General features: G+C 38.2%; 1 protein-coding gene across 1 annotated transcript in view; it reads right to left on the reverse strand.

Annotated features, from left to right (window-relative positions):
* Nucleotides 1-1,365: 1,365 nt before the first annotated feature.
* Nucleotides 1,366-16,819, reverse strand: part of St8sia6 (ST8 alpha-N-acetyl-neuraminide alpha-2,8-sialyltransferase 6) — a 140,829-nt gene continuing 125,375 nt past the window's right edge. The window contains exons 6-8 of the mRNA XM_028870513.2: nucleotides 11,969-12,081; nucleotides 9,212-9,304; nucleotides 1,366-7,844 (exon numbers count right to left, since the gene is read on the reverse strand). Of these exons, the coding sequence (XP_028726346.1) occupies nucleotides 7,376-7,844; nucleotides 9,212-9,304; nucleotides 11,969-12,081 (675 nt within the window). The 3' untranslated portion in view covers nucleotides 1,366-7,375. The remainder of the gene's footprint in view (nucleotides 7,845-9,211; nucleotides 9,305-11,968; nucleotides 12,082-16,819) is intronic.

A 16,819-nucleotide genomic window follows, 5' to 3' on the forward strand; every position in this document is an offset into this window, starting at 1 on the left:
ATCCAGAAAGGCAAATACCATGTTTTCTCTCATACGAAGAAGTTAGATTTAAATTTGTATAGGGATGTATATATAAATATATTTACATGTGTGCGTAGATATAGGGCATGAACAGAGAAAGGGAACCATGAGTGATGAGAAAGAGACCGTAAAGGGTAGCAGAATGCATGTGTCATGAAAACACAGTGGTGGAATAAGGATGGAAGAGAGCTAGCCAGACATGGACTTGGGGGAGGAAACAGAAAGGAAACCAAAATGCATCAGATTTGTTTGGGCTGGGGAAGCTGCTCAGTGGAGGAGCATTTGTCTAACATGTGCAAGTCCTGAATTTACCCTCTAGCACTGAAAAAAAAATTGTGGAGAAAAGGATCTAAATAGCATGTGTTTCCCATGTTAAAAACAACTTAAAAAAATAAAAGAAAATGAAACTGAAAGAAAGAAAAATAAACATTGAAGATCCCCTCAGGAATCCAAAGGCTGGTTCTCTGAGATGGTCAATTGAGAAAGAAGAAGACACAAGTATTTCCAAGAAAAAAAGGATGGAGGGAATCACAGCAGACAACACAGCATTAGAGGAAAATGGAAGTTATGAACAACTCTGCAATGCTCAGTTTCGCCACCTACAGTAAGAGGATACACTCTTTTCAGGGCACGCATTATTCTCTAGAAAATAACAGGCTGAATTGTCCCATGTCTATTCAAGAAATTGCTTGAGATTAAATCTTCCCTCATGGAAAATTATATCCCAAGTGATTTTGCTGGTAAATTTTACCAAACATACAAATGGCAAAACAATAAACTTACACAAAATCTTTCAGAATAGCAAAACACATACACACAGTATATGATTAGTATCCATATTTTGTTATTTCAAAACTTATAAAACATTTGACATAAAACAATTAAAATATTGACATAAAAACAGATAAATCAATGAAAGTAGATAGAATCCATAAGTAAATAAGTCTAAATATCCCTTTAGTTTAGTTTACTGGATAAGTTGTAGATATGTGCCAACTATTTTTGATATATGTAAAATACTAACTTTGAACTTTACCTCATACCTTAAATATACACAAAATGTAATTATCTCAAAGTGGCTCACAGACCTAAAATGGAAGAACTAAGCTATAAATCCCCTAAACAAAAACGCAGAAGATCTCAGTGACCTTGGATTTGACAAAGAGTTTGTAATTTCAAACAGAAAGTAGGAAAACTCAGCAGATTAGAATTAAGTAAACTTTAAAATTTCATCAGTCAACTAGTTGTTAAAGATGTTAGTCATACACTGACCATGTGACCTAATCATTCCCACACTAGATTTTGCCCCATAGAAATAACAATGCACAGTCAAGGAAGCTTGGACATGACTGTTGGTGATAACTTTATTAGTAGCATCCACAACCATTAGACAACAAAATTGTATATAAACAGGTGAGGGTATAAACAGATTGTGGTACATTTACATAACAAGATTCCACCCAGAAAATAAAGAAACAAACTACTGATACACAAACAAAAATCAATCTTCATAGTATCATTTTGAGAAAAAGAGCAAGACAGCACATGATTATACATAACATGATTTCATTTGTACAAAATTCTAAAAAAATGTAAACAGTCTATATTGTAAAAATGTAAGCTAGTCTATAGAAAAGCAGACCTTAGGAACAAGGGTAGAAACATCAGGCAGTAAGAAGAACTGATTACAAAATAGCACTAGGAAACATTGGGGGCGGGAGGGGGAAATGGATGTGCCTATTGGTAGTGGAGATGGCTTCATGAGTATGCACAGGTCAAAACTTTGCAGTTTGTACACTTTCAATATACTTGGTCAGTTATATGTCAGTTGTAGCTATGGCCTTGGCTTTTCTTTTCCCTCTGTACTTGCATACTGGGGGGAAATGGCTTTATAGTCAGACATGAGAGTTTGGATGCTACCTTTGCTCCTATAATGCAACCTTATGTAAATTACTTACAGTTTTGTGTCTCAGATTCTATTTTTATGTTAGTAAAATACTTTATATGAGAATAAGAATCTATGTGTCCATGGCTGTGTGATGACATGTTTTATCCCTAAGCTCACTCCCATTACCCTCTCCTAAGTAGACACGCTTCTTGTATTTCGCATATGACTTTGATAAATATGCATTGAAGTATATACTTTTAAGTAACGGAATGCATTGATAAAGCTCATTTCTCCATTATGCTAAAACTTTAAGACCTATCATTATTATATCTCCCTATAGCAAGTTGCTTCTAACAGCTGTATTATTTTTCACATTATATAACCACCAAGCTTAACTCGTTAATTTCCCAAGATGAAAAATTCTTTGTCTAATTGTCTGTCTCAATATTTGTCTCCTAGAAGTTCTCTGGCACATAAAGCCTAAAGTGAGATGGCTGGGCCATAGGACAGCTGTGGGATAAATTTCACTCAGCATTTCCAAACTGCTTTCCAAAATGTGGAATTAATTTATACATCCACCAACACTAGGACTTAATGATGTCACTAACTTTTGCCGAAAAAATAAATGTAGCATTCACTCCAATTTTCACTTCTCAGGATATTAGTCAGTTTGAATACTTCTTGTTCTAATTAGCTACCCAAGTTTTTCTTTAGTAAACCACATCCATGTCAACATTTGCTCATTTAAAATTTTTACTTGTTGATGGCAGTCCCCTGAAATTTTGGTCATGAGGCTATGAGTATTGATAGGTCATTTAATAAGTAGAAATATTGCATTTTAATATAATCACATCTGTCATTTGTTAGCTTAGTTACTTAAAATAATTACCCTTGGTCATGTGTAGAAGTGCAACCTTTATGTATTTTTTTTCTTTTAGCTTTATGCTGTTACTTTGCTATCATCTAATCTATCTGGAGCCTGACTTCTTGTCTCCCATGGTGCTGTAGAGGCATACACTTCTTCCCATGTAATGATCTTTGTTACAAAACTCCCTTTTAAAGAGTTTGACTGTCTGTTGTGACTGGAGAGATGATTCAGCAGTTAAGACCATTGGCTGCTCTTCCAGGGAACACTGGTTCAATTTCCAGCACTCACATGGCTGCCCACAGTTGTCTCTACCCCCAGTTTCAGGGGATCGGATACTCTCACACAGACATACATGCAGGCAAAACATCAATGCACATAAAATAAATTTAAATAAATTGCTTAAAAAGGAGTTTGACTGTCTCCATTACATAAGCAATACATCTTTATCATTCACCACTTGAATATTTTTATAGAAAGATGAATGATCCTAGAAGAGTAATGAGCCAGAGTAATAAAAGTCAAGAGGTATTTTTATCCAGCCTTCAGAACCACACATAAATAGGAAATATTAAACAATCTGTGTTTTTGGATTACGTATAGAGAAGGACTCTTCCTATGTCTATCAGATATAATAGATCCTTGCAATGTCTTCAATGTTTAATAGCAAAATAACATTTTCATATAATATTATGTAAATAAAATATTGTATATGTCACATCAAAACTATACTTCTGCAATAGTTTAAGATCATAGCATACCTCCTAGATGCAATTTTTTTTAAATTTTCCCAAAGTTTCCTAAATTTCCTGAAATGATTCAGAATACTTGACAAGATAAGTCATTTAACTAGCAAGAATTTTTGTAAGCAAGAAAAAAGGTATAAGCAAAAGTGGATCTGATTTATGGCAATTCAGTATTCTATACAAAGAAAGTGCTCAGGGAAAAGAATGTCCTTGATTATCTGTTGAAAGTCCATACATTTACTACGGTTAAATTTACATGTGGTATGAAATCTTTCATGAAACTCAGGCGCTGTCTTTGTCTTTCTTGAGAGTTAAAAAAAAAAAAAAACAAAAAAAAACTATACCTTTATCCACAGAGTCCTTCTCACGTGCAGCACTATCAATGATGAACCAGAATGTGTATTTCTTATTTTCCTTTGGATTTGGTAAGAAATTATTTTGGAATTTTATTGTTCTGTTACATTGTCCAATGATGATGAACAGCAAACAGAAAATAAAATCAAACAACCTAGTATTTCTCTTAGAACCTTGAAACACGTGGTATCCTAAAATTCCTAACTGAAAATCTACCATTACCTAGCACTAGTATTCAGACTACCTATCTTTAATGCCTATAGATAGACTGGAATTTAGTAGCAGAATATCAAATTCAACCCACCTACCAGCAGTTAAGCAATGCTCACCACACAGAGACTCCTTGACAGTGTTATCATATTGTTAATTTATAAGTCTACAAGGAGTTGATGGTCATTGTGTGTGTGTGTGTGTGTGTGTGTGTGTGTGTGTGTGTGTGTGTGTGTTGATGTTGGTGGAAGCTTGAGATAGTATTATACACCATTAAGAAACAAAAAGAACTGAGTTTGGTTTTACAAATTATTTAGCTGATACACAGGAATTACCACAATTCATATGCTGGCATATTTTAGAATGTTTTTAGCCATTTTGATTTTGAGAACCAAAGAGCATTATTGGCAGATCATAGGGAACAGAGGGATAGTGATGATCACCCAGGTAGGAAATATCAAGATGCAAATGAGCCACCCACTCTTGTTAGATATGGACTCTTTTAAAGAGAGTTTGAGTAACAGCCAGAAGCCCCAAATTATGGTAAAATCACAACTACAGACCCATGTGGGATGTAGATTCAAAGTAGGAATGTGTTGGAGACACGCAGGTGGCCTACAATGCATCCAGTGCCCAACACAAAACATAAGATTTTAAGAACAGCATACCAGCTTTGGGAACTGCAAACTATTAGTCATAGTTCTTTTTGCCCCATGGCAGTGAATTGCTGCAAATTTCACACTGATCAAAGCACCAAAAAAGGCTACAAACTCCATCCTGTAGTTCTGTGGACGAGGCACCAGAAGAGCTGACTACAGCACTCAGGGAATCTCAGGGACTCTTCTGACCACAGCCTGTGTTCATCCAGGTAGAGCTGTGAGAAAACTTCAAACACAATCCGGTTTGGCAACACAGACATGAAACAAGAAATGGATCGATGATTTGCATGTGGAGAACTCTGTGCTTTTCAACACAGAAGTTTCAAGAATTTTTTTTTCTACTGAATTTTTGTTGAAACAGAGCTATCACCAGGATCATTAATCTCATGCTATCTTGAGAATTTCTGAAATCCACATGTGTGACACTGAAGAGCTATTTTATATATATATTTAAAATCTCCTGAGTTAAAATAGCATTTTATATGGAAAAACACTAAGTAAGTTCAGAACTTCCTGGCCATACATAATTTTTGCTAGAACATTTTATAACATCTCTACATTGTTTATTTAATAATTTAAGTCAGTATAGTCTACCACTTTTGTTCATCAATCATGTATTTCTAATACTATCAAAAAGACTTTGTTTCTTCTAGCCATAAAATATTTTGAGAAACATTTTTATTAACTATAAAAAGGACAGTTTTCTGATCTACTTTAAAAAATATTTCTTTGCTAATAGCATGATTGAAACATGACCAATGTTGCTAGGAGATATTTAAAGCTAATTAAATCCATTAGCAGCAGCATAAAAGAGCCTCTATTCACCAGAAGAAGAAAGATAATAAATAAATTTGATTTTATGTAACAAAAAGCCTTTTACCTTTTGAAAAATATTTATATATGAACCTTTGATAAATTTAAAAGCTAGTAAGTTTAATTTGCTATAAAAGAACAAAAGAAATGTAAACTTGAAATAACATCACAAATGTCAAATACAAGGTTATATCAGAATGAAGAATTTATGGCACAGTGTTTCCTCAAAAAAAGCATTTGATATACAACAACCTGGCTCAGCTAAGAATTAAAAATGAAATTTATAGTTATCTTGGCATGTGGACCTCATCTTCTATACTCCTACTCGATTTCTTGGAAATATCCATGGATAAGCAGGAATGCATGCACATGAATATTTGTCAAATAACTTAATAAATGTGTTATGACTTACATTAAGGGGTGTCACTGGGACATCAGCAAAGAGTGTAAAATGCTCATATTTGTTTACTCAAATTTTACTCTAGACTGATGCTTACAGGTATAATTTCTCATGAAAACATTCATCTCTCCTGGAGAAATATGCTCAGTGTTTCCATCCTAAGTCTTCCTCTTGAAGCAACTGTGTCCGAATTACTCCCACTTCACCGGTGTGTGCAAAAGCCATCATCCCTACCCACTGTACCCTCTCCCAGTATGGAGTTTGTAGGGCAGCTTTCTGCTCTGCCTTTTAGCACACTTGTTTTGATGATCAGAATCAAGGGAACAGCATTCTCTTCCTGTTACATCCCCTCTACCTAGAATCCTCTTAGTTTGTTAAGTAAGACTTGACTATTTTCTAGTCTTAACTCTGAAACCATCTCTTCTCTGAACTAGTTACAATGACGTTGATTCCACTAGATCAGACGTCACTATTCTTGTCTAGGATCTGTCCAGCACTGTGCTTGTGACAGTCATGACGACAACTGTGGTATCTTATCCATTAATGACATGTACCTGCTTTTCTGCCAGTGGCAGTATCTTCATACCCTCCCACAGAGCCTGGTCCCAGGGCTGGGCATCAAATAGCTGTTCCACATTTTTAAAAACTGGATGAGTAACTCCACAGACAAGATAATAGGTGAGAAGTAGTGAGCACTGTAACTACTTATGTCATTGAGTGGATCCTTTCAGTAGTGGTGGGGGTACGGGGAGAAAAGCAGGTAGTACAAAATGATATGAAACGATAAAGGCAAAGAAAATGTAGACAAAAGGGGCAAGAAAATGCCCCAAATCCAACCAACACCTCAATGCAGCTAACGTCATAAGGAAACTGAACCAAAGACAGGCACAATGCCAAGTAAAAATTTTTTTTTCTTCCTGAATAATCAATGCTTTCTTGTTTAATGATATATTTTTGTATGTACTCTTTTAGAAGAGAGAGAATAATGGGAAGATATTATTAATAAAGGAAGGGCTGTGAGTAAGAAATGTGTCCTCGTGATTCAGACATTCTCTTCAGGAAGGGTCTTTGGCTCATTTCATTACCACTCTGGTAAAAGTGGAAATGGCTATTACAAATAGTAACAAGGAAACATTCAGTGAGTCCCTGCCTCAAATCAAATTCTATGCCAGGAGGCTTTAAAAAAATGACCTCATTTTACTTGTCTGAGACTGATATCATGATCTCCATTTTCAGAGAAAGTTGAAGGTTGGAATGAGTGGTGAGTGGAGGCTGCAAAGTTAGTGGGGAGCTTTGGTCTAGCCAAGTGGGGGAGCTCTTTTGTGATCCCCCACTCTCTGTGCCTTCCTCCTTCAGTGTTTGGCAAAACCACAACTCACCTATCACATCCTATGAAAACTATTCTCATATTAAGAAACGTCAGGGCATTTCACATTTGTTAAATTGCACTTTGAGGATCCCTTTCATATGGAGCTGGAGCATCTGGATATATTCTTTGGGCATCTGGTGGAAACCACGCTTAGGTAACTTGTTGTCATAGTAGTGGTGACTGACAGGTGTTTCTTCTACAGTCTTAGAGAAAGGCCAGAATCCATAGAGCTTCACATTTTCACACAGTTCCACAGCGACACTTGCGATCATCAAGCCTGAGGACAGGCGGTATGCTGTCACCCCTTTAGTTCTCCAGAAGGTAGCAAGATGTCTCAGGTACATGGGATGGAAAAAGAGAACCTTTTGCCTAACTTTAGACTCTTTGAGGGTTTCGTAGACTTTAAAAGAGATGCCTGTGTTGGCCCTGTAGGAAAAGGCTGGCAGGAGAAGGAAGGCATCTCCATAGTTGGAAATATCTTCCAGAAACTTTGCTTTCTTCTCCTTCAAGTTCTTGTATCTGCCAGATTAAAATTAAAATTACAAAATCACAATCATCATCATCATAATAATAATAATAATAATAAAAGCAATAATTTTATATGATGTTAAATATATATCTGGTCAAAAATGCAACCATTTATATCCATTATATTAAAAAGTCAAACCAATGACTTAGAACATCAATCAAGTATCAAGTCAATATCAGTACCTGGTCTTCAATCCTCTTTCTTGATCTACAGAGATTTTATTAGTAGATAGACATTTATTCTATTTTTTATATTACAACCCAGCGACATTATCTAATGTTGCTTTGGCTTTTTAGTACCTTTAAACTTACTTATAACCAAATACCATGGCCTATATATATTTAAAAGTTATAAGCTATGCATCTATTATACATATTTAATCACCAAATAGCTTTGTTTAGAGAGTCTATGCCTGCCTGAAAATATACATGTGTATATTCTGTTATAATTTCCTTCCCAATTTGGCCTATCACCCTCTTATGCTCCACATGACACCTCAGGAAGAACTCTTCTAGTAGTTTTTTAACAATTAGCTTTTGGAAGGCAGCTACACTGTTTAGTTTTCACTCAAATTCTAGAACAATTTGAGGAGTCTATTCAATTACTAATTATTAGCAGTCTCTCTCTCTCTCTCTCTCTCTCTCTCTCTCTCTCTCTCTCTCTCTCTCTTTCTCTTAGCTTTTCTTTTTAGTTTTTCAAGACAGAGTTTCCCTGTGTACCCCTGGCTGTCCCAGAACTCACTCTATAGACCAGGCTGGCCTCAAACTCACAGACATCCACCTGCCTCTGCCTCCCGAGTGCTGGGATTAAAGGTGTGTGCCACCACCTCCTGGCTAGCAGTCTCTTTTTGACAGGAAAAAATGGAGCAAAGTATATGTGGAATGTTTATGAACAAATCAACATTCTGTAGCAGGTACATCACAGAAGCCATGGGACAGTACTCTGAATAACTAACCACAGAAAGTGAAAGCCGACAGTGCTTCGTCCGGCTATGAAGCCTTCCTCCCAAACTTTCATAAACAGTTTTGGCCAAAAAGCACCAAGTACCAAGGGGAAAGTGCACATAACATGAAGACTCTGAAAGAAAATGGAAGAAACCATGTCCCCTAGCTTTTAAGTTGAAGCGATAAATTCTCCTTTGATTAGAAACATGTAGCTCAGGACACTAGAAATACAGCTGAGTCATTCTTCTGATGAAAGTACAGCCTGGATGAGGTGTCAGACTCTGCAGATGTATTCTTTTGTGTGTTTCCCCAGAAGCTGGCTCAGCTGTGCAGCATGTCAGCCTCAGAAGGGGGAGAATTGTGTGAAGGATCAGAAAGTGTTCTGAGGCGTTATGCAACTTGCGGGCACTCACTTCAGTGTTATGATGCTGGGATTGACAGTCACAAGATTCGTTTTGCTTCCAACATCTTTACTAGCATTCCCTGTGATTGGGGGGAGGTTGCATCTGGAATAAGGAAGGAAAAATATTTTTAAAATACAACCTATAAAAAGCAGATGCACACACACACACACACACACACACACACACACACACACATACACACACACACACACACACACACACACACACACATCCGATAAGTGTTGTAATTGCAGAGGAATCCAATGCTGTTATGAGACCTTCAGATCCACCTGATGGCCACTGGAAAATATCAAGAAGTACTGGACTATAAGATGATGTTTCAACATTGTACAACATTTCATGTGATTTTAACATTTTCATTGACAATTTTAAGTATCAAAACCAGATATGACAAATCATTTCTTGCCATGCTTCTAAAGGATTTCAAGGCTTTTTATTAAATTGTGACTTAGATCAACTATACTGATTGATGGTGATTATATTCTCACAATGATCAGTACAAACTGAAAGAATCTGAGGCACTGAAAATACAGTGATAAAGTCTCCCAGAAACAAAGCCTATATAGGAGTAGTAGTATCTTTTGATATCTATATGGATAACTGTCACCAAATTAGGTTATTAATGAAGGACATTTGTGGCAGTTTTCATCCTGCTGTCCTAAACCTGGAATACTAATTTTCCATTGGAAAACCATGAAAGATATTAATTTTGGTATATTCCAATCACAGAAAAAAGGGAATATACTCTAAATTTCAGTGAGACCATCTTTTTGAAGGAGAGCATGGAAAGGGAGAGCTGAGTGTCTCAAAAAGTGCTGTGTACAGCTGACATCATCTGTAATATAGATGGGGCTGCAGGATTCTGCTCCACGTTCTATGAAACACAGTAATAAATGAAATATGTACTTCCCACTTTGATATAAAATATACATCAGAAAAAATGTACTCATTATAGATAGGAGGCCACAGAATGACCTTCACGGTGCCCTCCTGAAACAAGTCACAGACATACATTCTTTTGAAGAATCCAGAGGGGTTTTGCTGTTGTTTGAGATAGGGTCTTACTTACTTTGTAGCCCAGGCTGACTAGAGCTCACTCTGCAGCCCAGGCTGGCCTTAAATTCTCAAAGATCCTTCTGCCTCAGTCTTTCAACTGTTGAGATTACAAGCATGAGCATGTGGTTTCTAACATAACTGGAGACTTCATGGGAAACATCAGGATGTACACACACACGCGTGTGTGTGTGTGTGTGTGTGTGTGTGTGTGTGTGTGTGTGTGCATCCTTTTATATGCATAGGTGTATAATATGTGAAATATTTATATAAAATGCATACACAGACGCAACAGTATAGATATAGCATACGATATAATATAGTTATGGCCATGTTTGTTCCTTATACACTTAATTTGTAGATCCCAATGTTTGAAATGAAAACAAATAGGCAACTTATATGTGTGACCAGCAAGCATAGGCAAAGTAAGCACAGACTTAAAAATCTAAATACATTTTAACGACACCAACCATATGTAGCCCTAATTTTGTTTCCAGTTTGAATGGGCAACTTCAGAAAAGAGTATGTTCAGAAAAATCCCAGCGTCAGCTAAAGTAGAACCTGGAAACCCAGGCCTTGTCTTAAAGTTATCAATCAAATATCTGCTGAGACTTTTTCCTAGACTTTAAGCCTAAACTGTTCTTTCTATGGCTGCTATAAAGTAAAATTAATGTTTTTGCATAATACTCACCACAGATGTTTGGGGAATTTTAAGTCTATAAAAAGCCAATTACATGAACCATAATTTGCCTTCATTGTGACTCCCCCACCACACACAAACACTGAGAATATGAACAATGGCTAACCCATTCCAATACTGGCCGTGTCAACATGAAACATTAAAAGTGTGAAAATTGTTCCATCATGAATTCAATGAGTGTTCAGTAATTTCTGGACCATCATATCGACCATTGTGTAATTACCTCCAATATAAATTACCAACATGAGAAGAAAGTGAGGGAGGAGCTATTTTTAACTTCATGCGTAGTTGTTGTTAATATGTAGAACAAGTAGCATCAAATCCATGGAGACCAAAGGGTCTCGATATACAAAATTGATACTCTCAGAGAGTAAGGATGCAGACATCTGCTGCTCCCTCTTTTAAGTCACATTACAGCTGGACAAATCAGTGATTATTAGCATGAGGCACACACAGAAACCAACTTTGTGTCTGTTTTCATAAGCTACCTTGTATTTAGACAAAACTGCTTTACAAGTCCAGAATTGAGCAGATGCACAATATGAATTAATTTTCAAGCTGGAAAGCAGTGCTGTATGTGACTATAAAATGTCTAGATCAGCATTTTTCCTAGTGTTACTGAAGAGTAAATGCCCTTGCAATGGTCTGTGAGAACCAAGATCTTCCAGGACAGAGAAATGATCCTCCTGGGAGTCTTTCCAAGGGAACCATGATACTCATCCACAGGCTGGAGGCTCTTATAAATCCTGCAGTCCCAAACCTTTCATGGCAATTTCACAGTTTCTTCTTACATATCCTTAGGGTACTGGTGTGACCAAGCTGAGGAACTCACGAGTTCGGTGACCTCAAGGAAAGCATACCTGCATAACCTATAGATGCTAACAATACAATCCCAAAGACAGACAAAACTTGACACATGTGTCTATTTCCCTTTACAACAAACGTCAAGAGCTCCTGGGTTTTCGAGAAGAAACCGTCTTGACAAGACTCACCTGAAAACGAAGTCAGCTTTATCAATTTCCGCTCCACAGAGAGACTTGTTCAGAATTCCCCCATTGCCAACCACTGCACACTGGTTATAGGGGTAGTTCACAAAAGGCTGGGTCTAGTGGGAGAGAGCAGAAACCAATCATGACACATGATTGCTTAAAAATTAGAACCAAGGCTACAATGTGGCTATGGGGAAGAGATCTAATTCCCAGCACCCCCAAGAAAAAAGAAACCACAAGTATTATCAGCTGGACCCCGGAAACTTAACTCTTTATGTGTGCTTAGGAGAAGAAAAAAGAGAAAGAAAAAAACAAAGACAGACTTGGGGGGCAGGGCTTTAAAAAGCAGTACAGGGGCGAGAGGTCTGACTCCTTAAGTAGGAGTATCAGCTGTGAAAACAAGAACTGAGTCCAAATCCTCAGCTCTCATGTCAAACCCAGAGACATGTCGGCAGTCTAGCATGGGGTAGGAGGAGGCAGGGGCATCCTGGGAGCTCCAGTCTGCTGGCCAGCCAGTCTAACTGAAACAGTGAGCTCTGAGTTCCCTAAGAGCCTGTCTCAGAACATAAGGTGGACAGCGATTGAGGAAGGCACCCAACATCTGGTGTCTATGTGTATGAGTGCCCTCAGATATGTGTGCACATACATTACATATAAACACACACAATATCTAGTTAATTAAATAAATAAATGCATAGCATTATGATCAACTTTTTAGAATATAATTTGGAAGCCATCATGTAAGTTTGTTTCATTTCTCTTGGGAGGGATAAACACTACATAAAATGTAATAAAAACATAAGACTTAAAATAATATTATTGTATATAAACTAATATATATTTTTTTTGGTTTCTACAGAGTTTCTCTGTGTAGCCCTGGCTGTCCTGGAACTTGCCCAATGGACCAGGCTGACCTCAAACTCATAGAGATCTGCCTGCATCTACCTTCTGAATGCTGGGATTAAAGGCTTGAGTCACCACCACCCGGCTTAATACAATGTTTCTGTTGAAGCTATTTTACCAAGTAATCCAGGCTGGTTTCAGTATCACTATGAAGCTGAGGGTGGCCTAGGGTGTCTGATCCTCCTTCCCCTACCTTCCATGAACATACCATGCCTCTTACTACAGAGAATAATTAAAGAAAAATGGGAAAATCCCATATTGTGTCTTTCCAACAAACAGGAGCAGTTTAGAATTAAAAAGAGAGAAAACGAAGTTAGAAAATAATCTTTTGTTTTGATGTGTAGAATTAAAGATAATTCATCAAAACTTTCTTTACTTCACTAATCCTTAGACATACAGGCTCAATGAAGTGATTGGATTTATGCTGGCCAATCCTACAGATGGCCACCAGCATGCTTTAGGAATCCTCTAGAATGGCATTTTTTTCATTTCCTCCCAGGACTTACCCATTTTGTTTACCCTAAAACATTGCCCATTTTCCCCACATCCTCCACATGTAAAACCAAACCTTGTCATTCAATGGTACATGTTTTCCTTGCTGCTCTATTTCCCTTCATGTAATAAAGTGTCCTAGGCCCTGCACTTACATCTCACAGTGAGGAGGTCTGTTTGTCCCTCACATCAGAATGTACATCCTCGTGAGCAGAGCACACATTTCTTCATTTTTTGTTTCCCCTGATCTCTCACCCCAGAGCTAGAATAACACAGTGCTCATAGTGTGTTTTCTATAAGCACTTGCTGGTCCAGTGCCTCCGCCATCGTACAGTCCCATTTGTGTGTTAGAGCTGGCTCATTCAACATCACAAAAGATGAGTGGGCAACACTCAGCAGTTCTGTGAGCCAGCCGTTAAATCACCAGGAACACAAAATTGGCCACGATGTTAATATCTAAACCACAGAGTATGGGAAAGGCTACAACACCAAGGCACCCTTCTTCCCAGAGCCAAGACACTGGCACTGCTGGCAAGATCCTAGGTCTGCTGTGGTTCTGAGCTTCTCAGAGTGCTGGCAGACCCCTGAGTCATGATCACAGCCACTTGCTCCTGATACTGTATCTGGGAGATGCCCAACAAGCACACAGAGCTTTCCGTAAGCTTGTCTTTACATTTTAATTGCCACAATACATTTATTGTATGAGAGGCATTGTTCCACATGTATAACTTACTAGCAGATTTAACTCATACAACCACTGTGTGAGCATTTTACAGATGGGAAAGTAGAGGAGCAAGCTGAAGCAACAGCTCTAGACAGGCAGAACTGGGCTACGACCCAGTTAGGCTGCTCCAAGCCACTGCCCAGCCCACAGTTTCTTACTAGCTAGTGGATTAACATGTTTATGAGGCAGTTCATGCCTCTCTAGCCAGAAGGTCCCGTATTGTGTCTGGCTTTTAAATGAATGCTTCGCAGATAGTGAAAGCTATTTCTCATCTTCGAAATTCAAACCCAGGATGGCTCCAGAGTTTTTACTCTATGGTTTCTCAATAAATTCTGAATTTTATAGACAGGGTGGAATGCAATAATGCAAATATGCTCTTTATGGCACAATAGAAAAGATTACTAAGGGAAACACATCTCAAATTAAGTCCTCAAAATAATGACTGTTTTCTCCGGTTTCTTGGTCAACTGGGAAGAAACAGCCGTATGTTTGGGGAGCTGGTGTTCAGTAGGAGCTGAAATAAATTACAAACCTCAGTGTCCCCTAAAATAAACCAGCATTTAGAGGCAGTACTTCACATTTTTTTTTTTTGATGGAAGGGTTTTATGGCAAGCTGCTCTGCATCTGGTGGTCCTAGGAGCTGTGGGCACAGAGGAACAAGGGAGACCATGTGGACCATGGGAAGGAGGGTAGGAAGGAGGTCCATCCTAGCCATGGAAGGGGACAGTGGAAACAACACAAGGTGACATCATTTTACCCAGGTCACCCAGCAGAATTTCTTGTTTGCCAACTAAAAACAAACAACAACAACAAAAAAAAAATCAGGATAATGCGAAATGAGTTCAGTTGTTAATATACAGAATTACCAGCTTGCATCATCTTCTTTTCAGGATGCTGTGTGAAAGGCATACACAGCAGCATCTCTGGACTGGGTGGCAGAAAGCAAGGCAAACACCTGCAAAATGTGCCTGGATGGAGAGATGCTGCTTACCCAACTCTCCCAGGCTTCCCACAAACTTAGAAACACCTAGTTACTAGCCCGATTTCATTTGTTGGTAGTTTCAATTGCATCACAGAAAGGTTTTTATGAGGATCTTGTTTTTGCTTTGGATTTTTTTGGTCTCTTTTTTTTGTGGTTAGGGGATGAAATTCAGACCCTTGCACCTCCTGTGCAAGAGTTCTGCCACTAAACTGTATGGAGTTCCACTTCTTGGTGTTTGGAGATAGTCTCATTTTGTAGCCCAGGCTGTCCTCAAACTCAGGATCTTCCTGCCTCTGCCTCCCAAGTGCAAGAATTACATGCATAAACTACCAAATTTAACTAAGATTTTTTTTTCGTAAACTTTCTTCCCCCCCCCCCAGGCAGGGTTTCTCTGTGTTGTTTTGGTGCCTATCCTGAATCTTGCTCTGTGGACCAGGCTGGTCTCAAACTCACAGTGATCCGCCTGGCTCTGCCTCCTGAGTACTGGGATTAAAGGCATGTGCCACCACTGCCCAGCCGTAAACTTTCTTGAGGTACACATACTTACAACAAACTGCATTCTTTTGTTAATCACTTAAAAACATCAGATTTGTCTTTATTTGAAAATATTTTCTGTTTTATGAGACACCTTTCTGCCCTCTTCATCTAGAAAATTTGCAGTATTTTTGTCTATCATTTTCCAGTTATTTCTCATTTATTCTCAACAAATTGTTCTTTCTCTGAATTGTGACACAAAACTATTGAAATAACTTACATGAGCCACAATAAACTAGTTTTGAGAAGTCAAACATCTAACAAAGAAGGAATTAATTATGAAACCTGTCTACAGATAGCAAGCTGCATAGATGATACAGTGATCCCATCTGATCATATCAATTTGGCCTGATTGATTTTAAATATCATCAAAAAAAGACACCTGTGAATTTATGATCATAAGGTATGAAATGATTCTCATGACAAAAACTCCCTCAATTCTGTACTTGTATTACATGAAAATTACATTTTCCCACTGTGCCGAGCAGCGGAGTACGTGTCACTTACTCATGTTTATTTACAGACATGTAGTGAGTGTATATATGCACTGGGAAATGTTCCAGGAGCTTGGAATACAGCAGTGACCACAGTAGACAATGAACTTTGTCTTGGCGGATATCACATGAACTGACCATGAATTTCTATGTTGTCACGTCACAAAGGTAAATCACTTAAGCCTTTTGTACAAGGATGGCCTTAGCCATCCAAAGTGACAACCCAAAGAATCTGATCCCCGGGGAAATGTGGTAGTCACCTCCCCAGCCCCAGTCAATATAGCTCTGAAACACCATGTCTCAGCTCATTCACTGAAGAGTCAGGGGTAGTGGGGAGGGCTGAAAGAACTTGTCATTCATGACATAAACACTCTTCTTAGGGAGCCACCCTGCATTCAGAATTGCTTCCATAGGGACTCGGGGTGTAGCTCAGTGGTGGAGTCCTTGCCAAGCATGGGCAAGTCCTGGGTTCAGTCTCAAGGAGATATAATATAAATTTAAAAGAACTGTCCAGGAGGCAGTGGCACATGCTTTTAATCCCAGCACTCGGGAGGCAAAGCCAGGTGGATCTCTGTGAGTTCAAGGCCAGCCTGGCCTACAGAACAAGCTCCAGGACAGGCACCAAAACTACACAGAGAAACCCTATCTCGAAAAACCAAAATAAATAAATAAATAGATAGATAAATAGATAGATAGAGATAGATAGATAAAAATAAAAGAACTGA

The sequence above is a fragment of the Peromyscus leucopus genome, chromosome 5 (assembly GCF_004664715.2).
Source record: "Peromyscus leucopus breed LL Stock chromosome 5, UCI_PerLeu_2.1, whole genome shotgun sequence".
In the NCBI taxonomy this organism is placed as follows: Eukaryota; Metazoa; Chordata; class Mammalia; order Rodentia; family Cricetidae; genus Peromyscus; species Peromyscus leucopus.